This window comes from Kogia breviceps, chromosome 12 (assembly GCF_026419965.1).
Source record: "Kogia breviceps isolate mKogBre1 chromosome 12, mKogBre1 haplotype 1, whole genome shotgun sequence".
NCBI classification, from domain to species: domain Eukaryota; kingdom Metazoa; phylum Chordata; class Mammalia; order Artiodactyla; family Physeteridae; genus Kogia; species Kogia breviceps.
The window spans coordinates 59657930-59680991 of NC_081321.1; the positions used below are offsets into that span (position 1 = coordinate 59657930).

Sequence of the window (23062 nt, forward strand, 5' to 3'; positions counted from 1 at the left end):
GATGAGATTGTCCAGGGAGAGAATAGAAGGGAGTTCAAGGCTAAGAACTGAGCTATCACAACATGGAATAGCGGCCCTGAATATGAACATTTTCAGTGTATTCTAAAAGTTTTATTTCTTCTGCCAATTTTTGTCTATTTTTCACTTATTATTAATCCTTTCCGCTATAAAGAGGACTTTATAATCTCTCTTCTCCCTATGCTTCTCTGGAATCACATGGAAACTACCACTTTTCCTTGCCATTTGGAGAATTCAATACATGCTAGCTCAGTTCAGTTCGTCATCAGATAAATATTTGACTGAATGACCTACTTGCAGGACTAACTAATTTGGATGTGTTTTTAATTTACTTTTCAGTGTAGCAGGGATTTTCATTGCATTGAGAGCTAATATAAGTGCATAATTCTATTCACTTTTTTACAGTCACATTTAGTTTGTAATCTAAATGCATTAACGATTTTATATTCTAATTTCAAATGCAGAACTAATCATACACTTATTTCCCTTTTCCCAACTCTTTTGGCTTTTCCTGATATTTGACTAAAAAATATTATATTATTGGTCATGCATAGAGGCAAATAGTCAATAGTATTTTTGCAGGGTATTTTAATTTTTACAGAGGTGTGCTCTTGAAAATAACTTGATTTAATTTAACTTTTTTTTCTTTTCAGTATCATTGGTTTTCCCCCCATTTCTGCCCAAAGTAATTTTCCTATCATGCTAGTATTGTTTGCCTAATATTATACCAATTTCAGGCATAACACTATGGAACTTTTGTGTTATCTGTCAAAAGATACGCCTATGGATTAGTTATAGAATAGCTCTATTTTAACTGCCTGACTTTATCACAGTACAAGTACTAAGTAAATATAGATTTTCATGGGCAACACAGGGAGCAGTAGTGATTAAACTTAAATAGTAATCATTATTATTTACTAAGCCAGAGCAGAAACACCAACAAAAATATGTGTTGCTTCCAAAATATTCTTACACACTCACAGACAGTAGATTATACTGATGGATTCAAGATTCATTGATTACAAGGTTTATTGCAATTACTACCAACCACTATAAAGAAGAAATTTCCTCCGCATTTTCCAAAAATAATATAAGCACTGCTATTAGCACTGAGAAGATTATTTCAGCAACAACATTTCCCTTTTATTTATTTTTTCCCCCTTGTGATTAAGACTTAGCACTGATTTCATGCATATAAGTTATTCTATCTCAAAATGAAAATAACTCATGGTCGTCTTTCTCATGATAGTGTGATAACATTTACTCAATATTGTGATAATGTTGATGAAAGATCTTCCATAGTCATCAAATACTGTTTTGTGTTACCCATATCTTAAAATATCTGAAAGTGAGAAAGAACTCTGATGACTTGTAATTTCTTGGCAATAACAGGAAAAATAAAAACACATGCACACACTTCCATGGATTGAATAGTGGCTTCTAAAAGATATGTCTAAATCCTAAACCCCATCTGTGAATGTGACCTTATTTGAAAATAGGATCTTTGCAGATGTAATTAAATTAATGATTTTGAGATGAGACTGCATGGATTTAGGATGCGCCCTAAGTCCAATGTTGAGTGTCCGTATCAGAGACAGAAAAGAACAGAGAAACACAGAGGGAAATTCATGTGAAGACAGAGGTAGATATTGAAGTTATGTATTTACAAGCCAAGGAATGCAAAGGATTGCTAGATCCACCAGAAGCTAGGAGAGAGGCATGGAACAGATTCCTCAGAATCTCCAGGAGAAAGCAGCCTGCTGACACCTTGATTTTGGACTTCTGGCCATAAAAACTGTGAGAGAATAAATTTCTGTTGTTTTAAGCAACCAAGTTTGTGGTAATTTGTTATGGCAGCCATACGAAACTAATACACACAACTTTAGCCTCTGCCTTGCAATCAAAACTTGGTATGTAATATTTTGGATTGTGTTGATGAGATTTCAAGGAGTGCTACCAATAGATAGCAAATAAGACTTCTAACTTGCGCTAACTTCACCCTGTTCTTACTTAAGATTTTCATCATGAAATGGAGGAAGAAGATACTGAGAACAGAGGTTCTTCTTGTTCCTCATAAAATTCAGACAAAATTAATATCATGATTCCTCAGAATATTATTTTTTTACCTGTGTAGGAAAAAAAGGTGGGAGTGGCCTATCACATGAAGATAGAATAATATATAGAGATATTCCTAAAATTCACAGCAAAGGACCCATTCTCATGTTTCAGAATCCCTTCACATCTAAATATTTAGAAAGATTGTTTTTGTTTTTTGTTTTACTCTCTAGTGACCTGAGGTTCTTTCTATAATTAAAAAGCCAAATAGAAAAAATTGAAGTGACTTATTTTCATATATAAACAAACCTTGCTTACTTTATGCTGAAACGAACATACAGTGCAGGCATTCAATGTGCACTGTTTTCCCCTTCTCTTTATACACATGCAACGTTATGACCAATACCTGCCAATTACATGTATATGTGCATACATACATTTCACTTATTTCAGAAAGTTATAACATTTGAGTTGACTCTTTTAAAGTATATGTTTTTCTCAGCTATATTATCTCCCAATGCAAAATAGGCCTTCTAGCTTGTTTTGTAACTTTTTTCATCACTCTTGCCATTCTCCCTTTCTCCAGACCCCAGCTTCTTTTTTTAATCAATAATTTTATTTTACCTTGTGTAACAGGACTAGATTTTTAATAACTATATTTAATTATCAAATTTAATTATATACATCCTTATTCCTTCACGTACATACATGTATTATAAAGTTTTTCATGGATTTCACTGCTTTTTCACAGGAGGATCAAAGTGCATTTCAGTGAAACCATAGAACATCCAGGATTTGATGAGAATAAGAATATTTCTCTATTTTTAAAAAGTACACCATTTTCTTATGCAGTGAATCTAACAATTAAAATTACAAAACATATAGAATTACATTTTGGTCAATGCACAGACACAAACACACACACACACAGAATAGTAAAGTTCACTTTAGCCAAATAAAATCCTTTAGTTGGAGACCTTTCAAGTGAGGAAAATATATTAATTATTGCCTACTCATGACAGTTTACTTGTTATGCCTAAATAATTAACTAAATGGCTGTAGTTGATTCTTCCCAAGCTGTACAATCAGCCTTATTAACCAGTGACCTTGACAGTGCATTAGAAATGAAGGTAAACCTCATTTGCATAGACCCATACATTTCTTGATGTAGTAATTTGGTGGATACAATAAACTGGTGCAATTTTCAACCTTTGTATGAATTCAAGACAATGACTGTTGCTGTAAGTTAATCCTGGGCAACAAGATTTATTTATTCAGCTGGAGCCCTATGTCATCCAGTGGAGTTTTCATAAACACTCAAGCCTGGATCATGATTTGAATGGGAATAGTGCTATCGATTTGCTCTTGTAACTAATGTGTCGTTCCTATCATTATCTTTCATCTTAAAAGTTAACCGCAAGTACTGATTCCTAATCATTGTGATTCAGAAAACACCATCTATATTTAGACTTCATATCATAGGAGGCACTTAGATTTACAGTGCTCTGATCTGAGCTAAGTGAAGAAGGATCAGGATAGAGCAGATCTGAAACGCGTTGGGAAGCCACGGATAATAGGCACGTAATTATCCAGAAACAATTTACCTCCTCTGTAACACAGGCGCCTATAAATAGGGCAATTTATCAGCCATTTCACAACTTCTGTTACAACTGTATACCTCTTAAGTTTTAAATTATGTTTTTAGAGCTATTTATGCTAGCAGCTGGCTGCTCCCTGTTTTTTTTTTTTTTTGTGGTATTCGGGCCTCTCACTGCTGTGGCCTCTCCCGTTGCGGAGCACAGGCTCCGGACGCGCAGGCCCAGCGGCCATGGCTCACGGGCTTAGGTGCTCCGCGGCATGTGGGATCCTCCCGGACCAGGGCACGAACCCGTGTCTCCTGCATCGGCAGGCGGACTCTCAACCACTGCGCCACCAGGGAAGCCCCTGCTCCCTGTTTTAAAGTGAGTCATCACGGATATCTTAATTTTTCTACCTTTGTTATAAACCAGTTCAATTTTTTGGAGGTCTTATGGGTATAATTGATTCTGGATGTCATAAGGGTTCTGAGTTGTGAAACGTTAAATAACTTTGTTCTGGGCTTTTCAGTAGAATGTGTTCAAAATCCAGACCAAAGAAAAATTTTCAACAAATTAAGTCACAGATTCTCCTCTCATTGCATTTTTTTCCCCTTTACCTTTTTGTAGGTCTTTGTCATGCCTGTCATTTTTACTCTGAATTTTTTGGCCACTCTGTACATGTCTCATGTGTTCTTTCTTTCTTTCTACTTTTTCTTTGCTGTCTGCTTCTTCTTGTCCTCTTCTTTTTAATGTTGTCTGAGTCACTTGGTTTCTTTTGTTCTTATGCTTTAGCAATTATATTTTATGAAGTGGTCTTAACAGCCCAGAAACTTAACCCTCTCCATCCCTTTCCCTTCCCAGCCAGTAGAAATAATAGCTACTGTATATATAGGGACTTAAAGGTTTAAAATAGAATGTAATATATATAATTTCAGATTGAGCAAAGTGAATGTACCTTTTAAAGTACATTTATTTTAATTATAAGAGCCATTTAAAAGGAGTGCAGCTATCTTAAAATATACTCTTGATACATTCGGGATGTTAAGAGTTAAAATGACCCACCCATTCCCAGCAAATCCTAAATGGTATGCCACACTCTATATCAATGGCATGTGTAGTGCCACTGAAAGAAAGAGGTATTGTTCGAGAGGCCAGTGATTTGAGAATTTTTTTTGTTGTCTTTGAAAATAATTAAATCAACATTTCAATATTAATACAATCACTAATGAAAAGACACTTGTACTAAGAGAGCAGGAAAGGACCTTAGAACTCATGTACTTTAGCCCTTGTCCAATTAGGATTAAAAAATAAAGCCCAAAGCAACGACCTGGACTTGCCCAGTCCTGGAGGCAGTTACTGGTCAAATTAGGTCTACTGAGAACCTGCTTAGAAATAAATAGACCCATATCATGATTAAGCATCAAAATTTATATTTTAAAATAGTGTTTTTTTTTTCTTTTAGCAAGTATAACTTTCCTCTGGGAGATATTTTAACTGTATCATCAGAATTATTTCTATATATTATTCAACAGCATTTTTTATATTGGTATATATTTTATTCTAAAAGTAACAGCATTTTATCTTTATAAATGTAGTTATGCACTTATTTATTTCCAAAGTAACTGTAAAAGTTATTAAATTATTAAATTTGAAATATGTGAGTAAAAAAATACTAGTTACCTATAATCCCAAAACCCAGAGGCTAATGTTGTTAATATTCTTGTTTATCTTTCCAGCCTTTCTTTTAACATACACATTAACGTTTTTCTTTAGACTTAACACAGTGATATTATATATATATATGTTACACTCTGTCCTTAAAAATATATTTCATCATATTAAATAATATATTTTGCCATATCATTAAATATTAATCTATATCATTCTTAGTTGCTATTTATATCTTAAAATAGTCCTTTATTGTTATTTTAAATGAGTCCTGATTTTTAACCTTAAAATACAATGCAGCAATGAAAAATTTCATAGCAAAATCTTTGAAAATTTTCCTGTTATTTATCTTAATTTACCAATCTACTTCACAATTTTCCATTTAATAATTACCAATTTACTATGTTTTAAAATATTAGTCCCACTACATCACCATTATTATTTAACTCAGTAAAAAATTTTTCCTAAAAGACGCATGCCTTTGATTTTTCCACTGCTTAATTTTTTAACTTCTACCCCAAAGCTTTTCGTTTTTAGGCATTTGCTTTTGGCAAGGTAAAAAAGGTTAAACATATCACCAAAATGCAAAAAATAAATTATTCCAAAGTGATATACTGAATTTGTATGCTTTCAAAACTTTTATCATACAAATGAACTCTGTAATCATGCTATTTAAAATGAGAGTACAATAAAAAACATAGTAGAAGTTACATTAATTAGGTAATCATTTCTGCAAAGTTAGTACCTTAGAAAGATAAAGGCACTTCCTTTGGGCTCAGCATTACCCCATTCATCTTGTAGGAAGGCAGCTAGGAGAGACCAGCTCCCTGTTCCTTTATATAATGTACACCATACCCAACTTTCCTTCCCACGTGATAAAATTCCACTAAAAGATTTACTTTTGAGGCAGCAGTTAAAGAGAAATGACCATGGGGGTATTCACATTTTCATAAACAATTTCCATATTCTCTCTCCCTGTAATCCTAATATCAAGAATCTCATAGGACTCATTTGCACTCTTCATAACTATGAGTTCTGTAGGTTTTTCAGCTCATGCTTTACATAAAATAAGCTTTTTCATTTGTTCCTAATGACTTTGGTTTATACAAAGAGATCTTAAACTGTCCCCAGAGCAATCATTTTGCTAAAATGTTGTTAGTGCATCTTTACAAGTTTAGCAGCAAAAGGGGGTTTCATTAACAATGGAAATCGTTAGGAGCCAAGGGCCCTTGGCAAGTTCAGTGCTCACCAATCTTGTTTTATTTTCAGTGATGAGTACAAATAATCTTGTGAACTATGCATTGATCCTTTATCTGGTGGGTGAGTAAGGAAGATAAGGAGTTGATGGGTTGGGAGGAGATGCTAGAAAAATCAGAGTGGTATTTTTGGCTAATCCGCTCTGTCTTTGCTCTTCTAAGGAGCCTTATGAATCTTAAGCAAATGTACCTCCCAGCATCTGCTAATAGCCATTACTTTCCTGAGAGTTTGGTGATTTGTAGCTGAGATCAAGGGCTATTTTTCAGTGGACCATCAACAGGTTTCAGATTATATATGTAAATATATGTAAGTCTCATTTTCATAGTAATGAAATTTGATGCATCTGCTATGCACAGGGGGACAGCTGCTCATGAGCCTGAAACTTGACCTGCAGTTTCTTCCAGAGCACATCCAAACTATGTGGTCTTTCTCTTGTTTAAGGCTGCAGGTTCAAAAACAGAATTTGCCTCTATTCTGGGCAGCTTTGCTTTCAAAGGCCTCCTTTGCCCAGGACAACTTTTGTTAGATTCCTTCAGGATGGTCTGTCTGCCATTTCATCCAGCACTTCATTGCTGGGTGCCCTTTCAAGATTTCTTCTCCTTGCTCTGTGTATGATCAGCTTGCTACACAGCAGCTCCTTAAATATACCCCCAGCCTATGTCCTTTAAGTCAGCCAGAGGCTGTGTTTTAACAAGTGTTATTTTGATTCTGGTGAACAGAATGGAAGCTTATTGTTGGAAAACCATTCTTGCCACTGTTGAATAGTTATCAAAGATGACTAATTAAACTATGGACTTTAAAAAAAGTAATGAAAAAAAAGAGGGTAGAAGTGACCTCTGTGGCCAGTTCAGCACTAAAGGAATTATAGATTAGATGCACTGGTATTACTCTGCAGCCTACTAGTTAGATCCAGGGTCTGGTTGTTCTTACTTTATATAAGATAGCGTTTTATGGAACAACAAAAATCAGCATTCAGTGACAATTACTGATTATTAATTACTACTAACAGAAATCTATCTTATTTTCATCACCGTTAGCTATGTCTAAGCTGATAGAAATAGGGAAGACATTCATGTATAGCTCATCCTGGTTCTTTCTCAACTTACTATATTGTTGTTATAGTGCAAAATATCCTCTCTCAGAACAGTTTCCTCTCCTGCAAAAAGAAGTTTATAATACAGACATCATGATAGTATCATATAGACTAAATAAATAAAATAAGACAGGTAACCTGGAATGTAGTATTGTGGAAGAGTGGTATTTTCTACCTCTGATGCCCCTTTACCAGTGTCCAGGACTTTGCACTGACCAACCCATTTATTCATTTGTGTATGCATTTTACACAGTTCAGCATCAGCCAGGAGCAACTACTGAATTGCACAAATATGGATTGTTGCTAATGACTATAGTATGTGACACAAGTTATTTCTAAGGAACATAGTTTAATATCTGCCTTTTTCTTTTTCCTTTTTCTCCGTTCTTTTTTTGCCTTTTCTATATTTCCATATGCCTTTCTGCTTGATATTGGAGACTGGTTTCATACGCAGTAACAGACCTCATTCAGTGGGCTGTATCCCTAAACTCTTTGGTATATTAATTGCTTAAGGAATTTTTTTTAGAAAGTAAGCTGTTACTATTAGGTCTAATATGCTTTGATCAATGATTTGATGATTTAAGTAGACATTTTATTGTTAGTTTTTGCAAATTTTTATAGTAATCTCTTGGCCAGAATCATGACAATAATAATACAGTGTTGTGCCCTGTAGCCTGTAATATTTGGAGGGAAAAAATTCATCCTCTTTTCTAGCTCTTGATTTAAAGGAAGACTTTAAACTTTTAACTTATTGAAGTTAGTAAAGATGGATGCATTTTTGTAATCTTATGTTGTATCTACCAGGACTGACACACTCTTCAACAGATGGTGGCAATGTTTTCCCTAGTGATTTCAGATGTGCTGTGTGGCAAGCTGGTCATAAACAGAGCAGGGAGAAGAAGGTTTCACCACCCACTGGGAAGACTATTATGGGTACTTTCATCAAGGGATTCCAGGGCTGAGAGGGAAGACAGGAGAAAGAAGGGAAGCTCTTTCCTGGTTTCTTCTGATGTCTATATTCCTTTTGTTTCCTCAAAAACAAAACAAATCAAACAAACAAACAAAATGCCAAATACCACAAAGGAAGAAAAGCTTCAGTCAGCAAGATTAAAGTAACTATTCTCCAGACATTTTAATTATTGGGAGGAAGAGACAGAATAATATACTTTTAGTCATTTCTGAGAACTGTGAATTTTGTATGATAGTACTATCAACTCTACACATTTGGTATCCTGATACACAATCTTCGATATCCTGATTGTAGACCTACTTAGCTGCTTAACAGAATAAGATGAAGATCATCTTATGGGTAGTCATTCAGATGCTTTCTCCTGTTTTCCAAATACTCCATTAACCAAAGCAATGTTTTAATCATCAAAGTCTTAAATATTTAAAAGGGATAGTTTCATCTTGTTATCCAGAGAAAACATTTCTTATTATTAACCACATTCAAATTGCAAATGAGGAATTTTAATAATAGATTACTAAATATTATACAAAGCAGAAATGCATTTTTAATTTTTTAAAATATTGGAGTATTCTTTAAGAGAACAGTTTTTTAAAATGTGGGGTATATATCAAAACTTGAAAGAACAATATTTAGTAAAAAATTGCCAAGGCGGAGTACACATGAGAATTTCAGCTTATAAATAGCCAAGATTAATTAAATCGAGTAACAGTTTCCCACTGTAACATTTACTTTCTCAAAATTAGCTACTTATGTTTTATCTGTTTATTATCTATACTAATAATCTTCTAGGTTCCAAAATTTGGAGAGCTATTGGAGAAAAATAATTTTAGAAAAAATTGTCTAAGAATTTAGGAGATGTTTCTGTTTTATCCAGATTAGTCAGTCTCTTCATCCAGTGCTTTCTCGTGGTTCTTGGGTCTAACAATACCGAGAGCAAAATTTTTGATTGTTAAATATATGAATGTTGGTGGAAATATAAGGCACCCTGTTTCTATTTTTTTAAGGCTTTATGTTCTGATTCTTGTTTACAAAGTTTCAAGGGTGGAAAAAATTTCATTCAAAACTATCTTTAAATAAAATACATTATTTTATTCATTTAGTAGAGAATATTATTGAATATTGTTACTATATAGCATTATTCTCTTTCAGGTAAATCTAATTAACAAAACCATCTTTTTAAAAACTGACTAGCAGAGCAGCATCTGTCTTTATTTTCAATACTATGAAGCTTTTAATTAACAGAAAACCACCATGGGTTGCTTCTTTAGAATACCACTAAATGTTAGAGACATCGTCTACTGTACAGGAGTTTCACTACTAGATGAGGATGTCTGGGAATTCATATGGATGAAATTCCACTCCACCACGGCTGTTTCTGAAAAGAAAATATTATTGGAAGCCTTAACTTGCAGTGATGACAGGAATTTATTAAATAGGTGGGTCAGTTAATTTTTAAAATTCGTGTAATGAGAGTATTCTCTGTTAATCAAACTGTGCTGAACTTGTTTTTATTTCCTTAAATATATGCTAGTTACTCTAAAATTTATCTTTCTAGAGCTAAGGAAAACTGCCATATTAATATGACTAAAGCTTGTTGATTTGAAAGGTATACCTTAGTTTCTAACTAATTATTTTATATGTTTTTTCATATATATGTAAGACAATATTTCATTATAAAAAAAAGCGTTTATTAAAAAGAATTTTTAAAGTGAGTTTGCATCATCAAGCCAAAACTATGATTTCTCCACCCACAAGATTGTTCAGACTTTAATTAATATATTAATTACAGTACTATAAATTTGATCTTCCTCCTTTTATAAAAACAAAATTGTTCTATTGATAAAATTTTTTTAGTAAAGTTTACACTGGACTATTCTTTGAAGACTGTGATAAATCATGTAATTTTGGTAATTTTATTAAAAATCTTTGTTATTGGACTAAAAATTTCCCCACAATTCTATTCTTAAAGGCTTCTAAATCTATCACTGAATTCTGAGGTGGTGCTGGATCAAGATGCAATTGATGTGATAATCCATGTAGCTCGAAATCCACATGGCCGAGACCTTGCCTGGAAATTTTTTAGAGATAAGTGGAAGATATTAAATACCAGGTAAAAATAACAGTTCAAATCATTCATACTGGAGTGAGTAAATCAAATGTGACATATGAGAGATAAAAAGCCCTACTTTTTGTGGTAGAACCAAGGTCCAGATAATAGAATTAGATTTTGAAGTAGTCAGCCAAGATGGGTGTTGCCACTTTTGTGAAACTCAGAATTAATTTAACAGTTCTATAACATTATTCATTTATTAAAGATTGATAACCACAATTATATATGGAAATGTGCAGAGTGAAAAGGTTTAGCACTGCAGCTTTCCTGGAAGATCTATCAAACTGTCTTAGGTTGAAGGAATCATATAATTAAAACCCTATATCCTGAGTGTGTTGTAGAAAAAATGATTTATGAATCATATGTCATGGTATTATAACAAGAAAACTTTAATTACTTCCGTAGAATTGTTTAAATTCTTTTAAAAATATAAATATCATAAAACACCTGAAATAAAACCATGATATTGAGAAGGAATATTTGAATGGCTGTATAATTCTAGTTGCAGTAGAACTTATTCCTGAGCCATCTTGCTTCATGTTGAGAATAATTCAGCCTCAATTTTAGAAAATATTTCATTATGTATTTAAATATATTATAATAAATGTTAATTTATTACTCTGATAATCTCTACAGTATTTTAAAATTAAATTCATCATAGAGCATGTAAATGCTGCATGTTCTCCAACTTAAATGTCCCCAGACAACATACCTACTGTTCCATCTCTTAAAAACTGGTGTATAAACTTTATTTTTTAAAAGCACATTTTTATTGGTTGACCTTGTATAATGAGTTCAACTTGAATGGATATGGCATATTAAAACATATTTCTATCTATAAATATTTCATTGTTAGAAAGCACTGATATTCCTAGAAAGCATTTTTTTCCCCTAGTATTTTCAGCTCAGAAATTGGAATGTTTGAAAGATTAGAGCTTACTTTGCTGTCATGCACATAGTATAATGAATAGTCAGACACAACGTGGAATTAATATATATATAAACAAGTATTTCACTTAAAAAGTATCAAATATCTACCAAATAAACAGTTTCTTTAGGGAGTGGTTTTGTAGATCAGAGTTAAGTGTAATGCATATATAGTTTATAGTCCCTACCAAAACATGTTTGGTTCCTGATATGCCTATTTTGTTTCACTGAGAGTCCATGATCTCTAATCAAAAGGTAGAAAGATTGAGACAGCATTAAAACCACCTCAGTCCTAATGACCTCTTTGTTTTATTAACTGAACATTAATAATAGGGAAAACTCTGAAGAGGGAGGAAGAGGCATTTAGAAACTCAACTTTACGCTCAATTTTTCTGTAAACCTAAAACTGCTCTAAAACTAAAGTCTGTTGCTTAAAAAAAAAAAAAAAAAAAAAGGTAGAAAGATTGAGGCTTCGTCATTTCTACAGACAGGGCAGTGTTAATCTTGACAAATAGAATTGTCTCCTTCATCTTCTACTCCTCTGTCGATCTATGAACATGAAAGTTCATGGGGAAACTGTCCAAGGTTCTCCTTGCTTCCTGCCCTGCAGATTCTCCCTGGTTTTAGTTGCCATCAAATCTCGTGTCTTGAATCATTCCCAAATCTACATCTCTGACTCAGACATTTCACCTAAGCTTCACCCTATGATAGGCAGTTTCTTGTTGAGATCCCCTACTGGGGTAAAACGTCATTTTCCTTTTGTCTTCCTTTTCTCAGTAAATATATGGTCATACACCAATTGCTCAAGCCAGGCACCTGGAAATCTACATATGGTTCTCCCTTTCCCTTGACATATGTAATAATTAGGCTTGAGGTCTTATAATTTAACAATTCCTAAATGTTGCATGTTTCTTGAATTCTTCCTCTCCTTCCTGCTACCACTGCCCTAGTGAAGGTTCTTATCTCTTGCCAGTACTCTTAACAATAGCCTTCTGTCTCCTGCCTTTATATTTACATCTACCGCCACCACCACCACACACATACACAATCTCACACACACACTCACACACATACCTCTTCCCTTTGTCCCAAGAATCTCTCTGAAAAGCAAAAATGATATTTTCCTGCTGTAAAACTTTCAATACTCTGTGCCACACTGAAAATCTAAGCTCCTCTCTTCCTAACCCTTCTACCTCTTATTCTATTATCCTCAGCCTCACAATTTATACACTCAATACCAAATGCATGTAGTTGTCGGCATACACCATGTTGTTTCACACCTCCTTGCCTTTGTTTATGTCGGCTCTCTGCCTAAAATTACTTTCTTCCTTGATATTTGGAATTACTCCATACTTAATCTATCTGGCATCATCTCCTGGAAGCCTTTCTGAAGACCCCACAGCTAAAGAGAATTTCTCTGAACACTGTATAATTTTATTTTCACCACAGTTAGCCACAATAACTGGGAACGATCTGTTTACAATACTAGATAGTATCTTACCTTCAAGGAAAGGATTGTGCCTTTTTCTTCTTTACATAACTACAAGCAAAATATAAGCAAAACACTCTTTGAAGAATTATTCTCATTCCTGTACAGTAGCCCATTTCTGTAACCACATATTGATCACTAATGATTACTTATATTATTATTGAATGTTGATTTATTTGATTTGATTGATATAACTTTTCCCATGGAATAGTGCAGTGTTAGAATTACAGCAAATTACGATGGTCATAGAGTTTAGCTCCCCTCATTTTACAAATGAGAAAACTGAGGTTCCAGAAGCTAAATTACTTAAGTTCCCACAGGTAAGAGCAGCATTAGAAAACCTCTGGTAGTGATGACTGGACCTCTGCTTTCAAAAACACATAATCTTAGGGCTTCCCTGGTGGCGCAGTGGTTGAGAGTCTGCCTGCCGATGCAGGGGACACGGGCTCGTGCCCCGGTCCGGGAAGATCCCACATGCCGCGGAGCGGCTGGGCCCGTGAGCCATGGCCGCTGAGCCTGCGCGACCGGAGCCTGTGCTCCGGGACAATGGGAGAGGCCACAACAGTGAGAGGCCCGCGTACCGAAAACAAACAAACAAAAACTCATAATCTTATCTTTAGAGTACTTTTAGTTTTTTTTTTTTTTTTTTATTGAAATATAGTTCATTTACAATACAGTTCAGGTGTAAAACATAGTGATTCCATAGTTTTATAAATTACACACCATACAATGTTATTAAAATGTTATTGACTATATTCCCTGTGTTGTACATTATATCCCTGTGACTTATTTATTTTATAACTAGTATTTGTACCTTTTAATCCCCTTCACTTCACTCCACCCTCCTCCCCTCTGGCAACCACTCGTTTTCTGTATCTGTGGCTCTGTTTCTGCTTCGTTATATTTTTTCATGTTTTTTTTTTTTTTTTTAGATTCCACATATAACTGAAAACATACAATATTTGTTTTGCTCTATCTGACTTATTTCAGGTAGCATAATACCCTCTAGGTCCATCCTTGTTGTTATAAATGGCAATATTCCTTTTTTTTTTTTTGTCTGAGTCATATCCCATTGTATATATAAATGCCACATCTTCTTTATCCCTTCATTTGTTAATAGACACTTAGGCTACTTCAATTTCTTGGCTATTGTAAATAATGCCACAGTGAACACAAGGGTGCTTATATCTTTTCCAGTTAGTGTTTTTGTTTTCTTTGGAAAAATACTCGTGAGTGGAATTGCTGGATCGTATGATAGTTCTGTTTTCTCCAATTGCCACCAACAGTGCATGAGGGCTCCCTTTTCTCCATGTACTCACCAACACTTGGTATTTCTTTATTTTTTGTTGATAGTCATTCTGACAGGTGTGAAGTGATATCTCATTGTGGTTTTGATTTGCATTTCCCTGTTGATTAGCAATGTTGAGCATGTTTTCTTGTACCTGTTGGCCATCTGTGTGTCTTCTGCGGAAGAATGTCTATTCAAGTCCTCTGCCCATTTTTTAAATGGATTTTTTTAATATTGAGTTTTATAAGTTCTTTATGTATTTTGGATATTATCCCATAATCAAGCATATCATTTGCAAATGTCTTCTCCCATTCAGTAAATTGCCTATTCATTTGTTGATGATTTCCTTTTCTGTGCCAAAGCTTTTTAGTTTGATGTGGTCCTATTTGTTTATTTTTGCTTTTGTTGACCTCGCATGAGGAGACAGATCCAAAAAATATTGCCAAGACTTATGTCAAAGAGTGTATGTTTTCTTCTAAGAGTTTTATGGTTTCAGGTCTTACATTTAAGTCTTTAATCCATTTTGAATTTATTTTTGTATATGGTATAAGAACATAGTCCACTTTCATTCTTTTATATATAGTTGTCCAGTTTTCCAATACTATTTATTCAAGAGACTGGTTTTCCTCCATTGTATATTCTTGCTACCTTTGTCACAAATTAATTGACCAGATGTGCGTGGATTTCTTTCTTTTCCACTGATCCACGTGTCTGTTTTTGTGCCAGTACCATATGTTTTTATTACTATATCTTTGTGGTATAGTTTGAGGTTAGGGTGTGTGATACCTCTAGTGTTGTTCTTCTTTCTCAAGATTGCTTTGACAATTCAAGGTCTTTTGTGGTTCCACACAGATTTTAGGATTATTTGTTCTAATTCTGTGAAAAATGCCTTTGGTATTTTGATGGGGATTGCGATGAATCTGTAGATTGCTTTAGATAGTATGCACATTTTAACAGTATTAATTCTTCTGATACATAGCACTGTATATCTTTCCATTTAATTATGTTGCATTTAACTTCTTTCATCAGTGTTTCATAGTTTTCAGAGTCCCTGGTCTTTCATGTTCCTTGGTTAAATTTATTCCCAGATATTTTATTCTTTTTGATGCAGTTGTAAAAGGAATTGTTTTCTTGACTTTTCTTTCTGATAATTCAGTATTAGTGTATAGAAATGTTGCTGACTTCTGTATATTAATTTTGTTTCTTGCAACTTTATTGAATTCATTTAATCTAATAGGTTTTGTTTATTTGTTTTTGTGGCGTCTTTAGGGTTTTCCATATAGTATAATGTCATCGGCAAACAGTGACAGTTTTACTTCTTCCTTTCCACTTTGGATTCTTTTTATTTCTTTGTCTTGTCTGTTTGCTGTGGCAAGAACTTCCAATACTATGTTGAATAAAAGTAGCAAGAATGGGCATCCTTGTCTTGTTCCTGATCTTAGAGGAAATGCTTTCATTTTTCACCACTGAGTATGCTGTTAACTGTGGGCTTGTCATATATGACCTTTATTATGTTTATGTATGTTCCCTTTATACCAATTTGTTGAGGGTTTTTATCATGAATGGATACATAATTTGTTCTCAAGTTCTTTATACAGTTGTATTATGGGCATGTCATAGGAGGAGGTGAGTTCAGGGTCTTTCTACACAGCCATCTTGATCCTGCCTCCAGTTTAGTCTAGTGTACTTTTTTTATTTCAAAGAGTATGATAACCTGTGATAGGTACCCTTAACACAGTAGACAATAAATGAAATAAGAAATCTTTCCAACTCACTGATACATAGTGTTCTTTTCCTTGGGTCATGAGTCAAGTAATTATGCTTGTGGTACAAAGATTATGACATTCAAAAGAACAATTTGATGTTTTATTTTAATACTCACATGAGAAAATGCTAAAATTTTGGGAGCATTTTTGAGAAACTTGGCTCAGTTTCTAGGAATGAAAAAGGATAATGCCGATGTCAATTTTGACTGACCAGACCAAAGGACCTGTGTGACTTACTGCTAATACCCAAGTTTTTCCTGCAGTTCTATTTCTTTTGGTAAGATCCTTCTTCCTTACAGTGATCTAGGTTGCTTTAAAATTAAAACTTTTAGGGAATTCCCTGCCAGTCCAGTGGCTGGGACTCTGTGCTTCCACTGTAGTGTTCAAACCCTGGTCAGGGAACTAAGATCCCACAAGCCACGGGGTGCGGCCAAAAAAACAAAGTCAAATTGAAAGTTTTAAAATGTTTCTTTCTCTGGCTTTATATTGGAAATATAATAGTAATTCCTAAATATAATTTTAGAGGGCTCTCTTTAGACCTCTTTGAAACACTGTGAGCCAAATCAGGATGCATTTGATGGCATCCCATAGCCATAGCTCTTTGCACCTCCCTGACTCCCTAGGGAAATGGCCTTGAACGGCACTAAAACAACACAGGTCATTTGGAGCCCTTGAAAAGAATTCTTAAAAAATATGTGCAGTAGTATTTCCTAAATAACTGCCTGCTTTAACATTAAGACTTTTTTTAATCTTTCAAGGTATGGAGAAGCATTGTTTTTGAATTCCAAACTTATCAGTGGCGTTACAGAATTTCTTAATACTGAAGGTGAACTGAAAGAGGTAAGTATTTTAAGATAAGTTCTAATGCTTTTCTTTTATAAACATATGAAATTATACATTTACTCCAACCATTTCTTTCCAATAAAGTCATACCTGTTCCTTTGAAGCACGTGCGCCCGCGCGCGTGCGCACACACACACACACACACACACCCATGCTAAAGATTGCACCATTCATTATTTGCAAAGGTATTTCTAACATATTAGTATTTAATATTAAATTCTCATGAGAGGTGCTTGAATTCAATGATTCTCAAGTTGAGAGACTCCAAATACACTCCAGAAATCTTTGATCCAATCAGCTACCCCTCTATTGATTCTGTGAACCCAGTTTGGGATCCTTGGAACAAAAAAACTATCCTGTCACAATGACTCAGTATTTGGATACAGAGGACCAAGGGTGCTATTGAGGTACAGAACTTGAGATTCATTACTTTGTGGTCAGGTCTACACAAAGAATGATAATTGGATATGGTAATAATGCTTCATGCTATTTGGTTTGTTAAATGGAATAAATTCATACATTTGGACGGAAGTATATCTGGCAACATATATTAATAGTTCATTTAAAATTCTGCTGGATACAATCACAAGTGAATTTCATTGATGAAAGTGAACTTATTTTTTAAGGACTAGTGTCCAGTTTGCAGAGTATCTAACATTTTCTTTTTTCTCTGTTTTATGTCTCTGGAAATTTAAACCAGCTAGTTTTGTGACCATTAATTCACATCTCTAATAGTTAGGGGTATGAAATGGGGGGTGGGGTAAGTAGGTAGGAGGAAGGAACAAAATATTTGACTGATTAAAATGAGTTCGGCTTCAAACATTTATTGCTTTTTAGTCTGCTGCTCAACTCCATTGTAAAATATAGCTGAGATTTGGCATTGAGAATCACAGTTTCTTCAGTTTTCACTGACAGAATTGCCCTATGCTGTGACCCAGAGCTCATCCCATTGAGCAGGATTCTCCCAGAAGCATCCACCCAGGCACCATCCCTAATATCTCCTAATATTGTCCAATTTTGTATGGTCATCCCCCACGCACTCACTTGGATTCTTTCACACCATGAGCTAAGCTAAGCTAAGTCTCTGATTGTAACGATTTGAAATTCAATTTTTATCCCTATGTGTGTTCCCAGCGCTGAAGAATTTGAAAGCCCTAGCACATGTTTTACTGTATTTTTTATTTTTAATAAAGGAAGCTAAAAGGGAAGGAATTCTTTCATATCCATAGGAAAGAGAAAGAAAAAACAATTAAGCTAATGAGTTTCTGTATTTAAATGAAGTAGTTTTAATTCTTTGATTTTACATTCAATAATTGGAATGAAAGACTCATTTAGTGACAACCTGTGCAGTCATTGAAGTGAACACAGAAGTGAAAGATCTCTCCTCTCCTCCCCTCTCCCCTTCCCTCCTTTCACCTCCCTTCCTTCTGCCATCTTCCTCTCCCCTTTTGCCTCTCTCCTGCTCTCTCTCCCTCTTCTTCTGTTCTCTAACTCTATCTTTCATGTTTTCCTTGCTTCCGTGTAATACCCAGCTCATGGAAAAAACATCTGTTAAATGGACATTTAAATTGATTTTATCATATGATGGCCATTTTGCTTTACATATTTCACTTACATATTTAATTTTTTACACTTGACTTAATTGCCATTTGAAATGTTCCAAGATACCCCTATAATGAAAGGTGCCATTTGAAAACTGAAACTCAACTGTGGCTCTTATTCCATTATCTGCAAAGTAGCTAACTTCACCATACAGGCTCTCTGTAGCCTGAGTGATGAATCCCTTCATGACACAGATGCTTGCACTGACTTTCTCATTTACCAACTGCTGCCTGAGGCTTTTCCATACTTTTATTACCTAATCATCGACTGTAGGATTGTGGACCACTATTGTTGGGTGGGAGGGGGGTTAATTTGTATTGCCAATAACCCCCTTCCATAAATATAAAGGAACTGAGGAAGTTTCAGTCTCATTTTCCCATAACCAATGAGCCTCGTAAGCTGAAAAACCAATATGCTCCCTTTGGATATAGCATATTCTTATTTTCAAACGTTTATAGATCAAAAGTGAATTGACATCTTTATGAATTCTGAAAACTAATTTGAGATTGTAATGATCCCCATCAACTTTAGGGGCATTCAGCAGAGACACTTACCTTGTTCTATGGTCCCTTCCCCAAAACTACATTCTAGTACCTGAAACTGGCAATTTCCTTCTAATTACATAGCTCTAGCAATTTGAACAATATTTCTCCATGAAACAGTACATCACTTCCTTAATTTTAAACTAATGGAAGTACAACCTCATGGAACCTCAGAGGCCCTTGCCATTTCTCCATACTAATGCCTGTTCAGCAATCCTCTTCAGCACTCATTTTTTTGGCCTCTTGAACCTTATATACAACACTGTTGTAAAAGAACATAGATCCTATGCATTACAGATATCCCATTTACAGTTTTTTTGTTTTTTTGTGTGTGTGTGCTAGGCGGGCCTCTCACTGTTGTGGCCTCTCCCGTTGCGGAGCACAGGCTCCGGACGCGCATGGCTCACGGGCCCAGCCGCTCCGCAGCATGTGGGATCTTCCCGGACCGGGGCACGAACCTGCATCCCCCGCATCGGCAGGCGGACTCTCAACCACTGCGCCACCAGGGAAGCCCCCATTTACAGTTTTAATGTTGAAAATATAAACCTCGGGCTTCCCTGGTGGCGCAGTGGTTGAGAGTCCGCCTGCCAATGCAGGGGACCCGGGTTCGTGTCCCAGTCCGGGAAGATTCCCACATGCCGCGGAGCCGCGGAGCCTGTGCCCCGCAACGGGAGAGGCCACAACAGTGAGAGGCCCGCGTACCGCAAAAAAAAAAAAAAAAAAAAAAAAAAAAAAAAAAAAAAAGAAAAAAGAAAGAAAATATAAACCTCATGATCGGGCAATAGCTAATTCAATTCATTTATATAGTTACTAAGAGTATATTGTGTGCTGCACTTTACAAATTATTTTGTGATGTTTAAGGTCTAGAGTACCCTAAATCAAGAGTACTAAGTACTAAAATGTTTTTTAATAGAGAAATTAACAAACGTCTAGAAATTTTATGCTAAGGAGAACAGAGAACACAAGCAACTCTGACATCTTACTAAATGTTATTTTATAAAAATGTCTAAACTTGCAACATTTTCAAGTAAAAGCATAAGATGGCATAAATATTTAGGAAGCACAATAATAAAAACTAATAGCAGCAGAATATCTACCAAAGAGCTGCCAAAATAAGCAAACTGGAATGCCCAAACACCTTCCATCTACCCCATGCCCTCTAAAGTGAGGCAGGGGTCTGGAAGGTGCTGTGATCATGCCCCAGGATCAGTCAGATGGCTGCTCTGACCACAAGTTTGCCAGAAGAGTTGTGGAGGAGTATGAGGCATAAGATCAATTTATGACAACTATGGAAAGTGGGCCACATGTGTTCTGATGAATAAGCTGCTCGTAAGATGCATGTGAGTCACCCCAGGCTCTGTGAGCTCACAACGGAAGTATTTAGCGCACTTAAATAATGATTTAAGGAATGAATCCCTAGAGAACCCCCAGCTACATTTTCTACTGAGACTTCTCTTGCAGGATAATCTGACCGACTATTGTGTCAATAACACATTCATAGTCAATCCCATAGTTTGCCTTTGAGGAAGACTTAAGAGTTTCACTTCATGTGTTCAGGTGGGGTTTCTACCTTGTCAAAAGGCCAAGAGCACACTCTACAGAGTCAAAGTTGCCAAAGGGTCATTTATCACTATTCGGCATATTCGTTCAGTGATTGCCTAGGAAAATATGTAACAATGTGGAACATAGTTTAAAAGAAGTAGATGTAATTTTTTTTCCTGATTGACCTGTATTATGTAAATAATGCCACTGTAATGCACAGATGTAATGTACAAATGTACACTGTAATGTACATATTTTTGTGATAAATTAAAATGCAAAATTCAAAATATAGATCAAAATGTACTATTTGTTGCTTTAGGAATATAGATTGAATGAATCTGAACATAAATATATAAATACAAATGAATCACTGGATTAGTCAGTTAAGTTTAAAAATATGATTCAAATGCTTTCATTAGACTTCCTTTTTATCCATGTGTACATGTCAAAGGTATATGTGTGTGGCACAGTGCCTAGAAATATTGAAGGTATTCAATAAATTCTAGTCTTTCCCTTCATCCTCTTTCTTTGGTATGTGTAAATCTGGTCAGGTGTCAGACCAGTTTTAAGGATAGCACTGATAAATCTTTGTTACATAATGCATTGAATATTTTGCATGTTATTAAAGCATAGTGAATTTGAAGTCTTATAAAGAACATAGCTCTGAGATATGGTTATCCACTCCTAATGCTGCAGGGCACCAGGTTTTGTAGGAAAGTAGAGGATAAACTTTGAAAAAAACCATCAGTATCATGTAATCAAAGTAATACTGTCATCAACAGACCAAGCTACCCATGAACCAATTTCTAGATTTTTCAGAAAGGCATAATTAACTCCATTTTAATGACTCCCCTGCCCCCGTATCTCCCTATCTCTGAGTCAAGCTTGATGACGTTTCTCTCCTGGCGTATTCTCCATGTAGTGCCCACCATGTGATGAATCACACCCCACACTAATTACACAGTATAACACTTCTGTGTTGCAAGTTGATTTTTCACATTTGTCTATTAGCATTGCAATTGTTGGTTGGTTGCCAGTTTCTTAAGACATATCAAACAGAGAGAAAAACTGCTAGTATTTAATATTGAAATAAAATCCTTGAGCATTCCCAGAGTATGTGGACTCTCTAGAGAAAATCTTCTATCCATAAAATTATGACAAAACATTTAAAAATTATAACCTTAAAATTAAAGTTCAAATTCTCTAGCTAAATGAATCGACATACCTCCTTCATTCTTTCTAAATCTAGTTATTCAGGTGATAGCAGTGTCATTTATCATCCAGCTTTCATAGCATCATTACTTTTTTTTCCACTGCCCAATAACTTTGATATTTCTTTGCTGTCAAAGATAATGTCAGGCGGGGGGAGCGAGAAGATGGTGGAAGAGTAAGACACGGGGATCACTCTTCCTCCTCACAGATACATCAGAAATACATCTACACGTGGAACTTCTCCTATAGAACACCCACCGAATGCTGGCAGAAGACCTCAGACCTCAGACCTCAGGCAAGAAACCCCCCCACGTACCTGGCCGTGTGGATTAAAGGCTTTTGGCACTCCAGCCAGGTGTCAAGGCTGTGTCTCTGAGGTGGGAGAACTAACCTCAGGACACTGGTCCACAAGAGACCTCTCAGCTCCACGTAATATCAAACGGCGAAAATCTCCCAGAGATCTCCATCTCAACACCAAGACCCAGATTCACTCAAGGACCAGCTACGAACAGTGCTGGACACCCTATACCCAACAAAGAGCGAGACAGGTCTACAGCCCCATCCATTAGCAGAGAGGCTGCCTAGAATCACAGTAAGGCTACCGACATCCCCATACACGCCCCCAGACGTGGACCTGCCCACCAGGGAGACGGGATCCAGCCTCATCCACCAGAACAGGGGCACTGGTGCCCCCAACCAGGAAACCTGCTCAACCCACTGAACCAACCTCAGCCACTGGGGACAGCCACCAAAAATAGATAGAACCACAAACCTGCAGCCTGCAAAAGGGAGACCCCAAACACAGTAAGATAAGCAAAATGAGAAGACAGAAAAACACACAGCAGATGAAGGAACAAGATAAAAACACACCAGACCTAACAAATGAAGAGGTAATAGCTAGTCTACCTGAAAGAGAATTCAGAATAATGATGGTGAAGATGATGCAAAATCTTGGAAATAGAATAGACAAATTGCAAGAAACAGTTAACAAGGACCTAGAAGAAATAAAGAGGAAGCAAGTAACGATGAGCAACACAATAAATGAAATGAAAAATACTATAGACGGGATCAGTAGCAGAATAACTGAGGCAGAAGGATGGATA

At 35.5% G+C, this 23062-nt stretch overlaps 1 protein-coding gene across 1 annotated transcript in view; it reads left to right on the plus strand.

Moving 5' to 3' along the window:
- Nucleotides 1-23062, plus strand: part of TRHDE (thyrotropin releasing hormone degrading enzyme) — a 430192-nt gene that overhangs the window by 399065 nt on the left and 8065 nt on the right. Inside the window, exons 16-18 of the mRNA XM_059082402.2 lie at nucleotides 9907-10074; nucleotides 10608-10748; nucleotides 16977-17058. Of these exons, the coding sequence (XP_058938385.1) occupies nucleotides 9907-10074; nucleotides 10608-10748; nucleotides 16977-17058 (391 nt within the window). The remainder of the gene's footprint in view (nucleotides 1-9906; nucleotides 10075-10607; nucleotides 10749-16976; nucleotides 17059-23062) is intronic.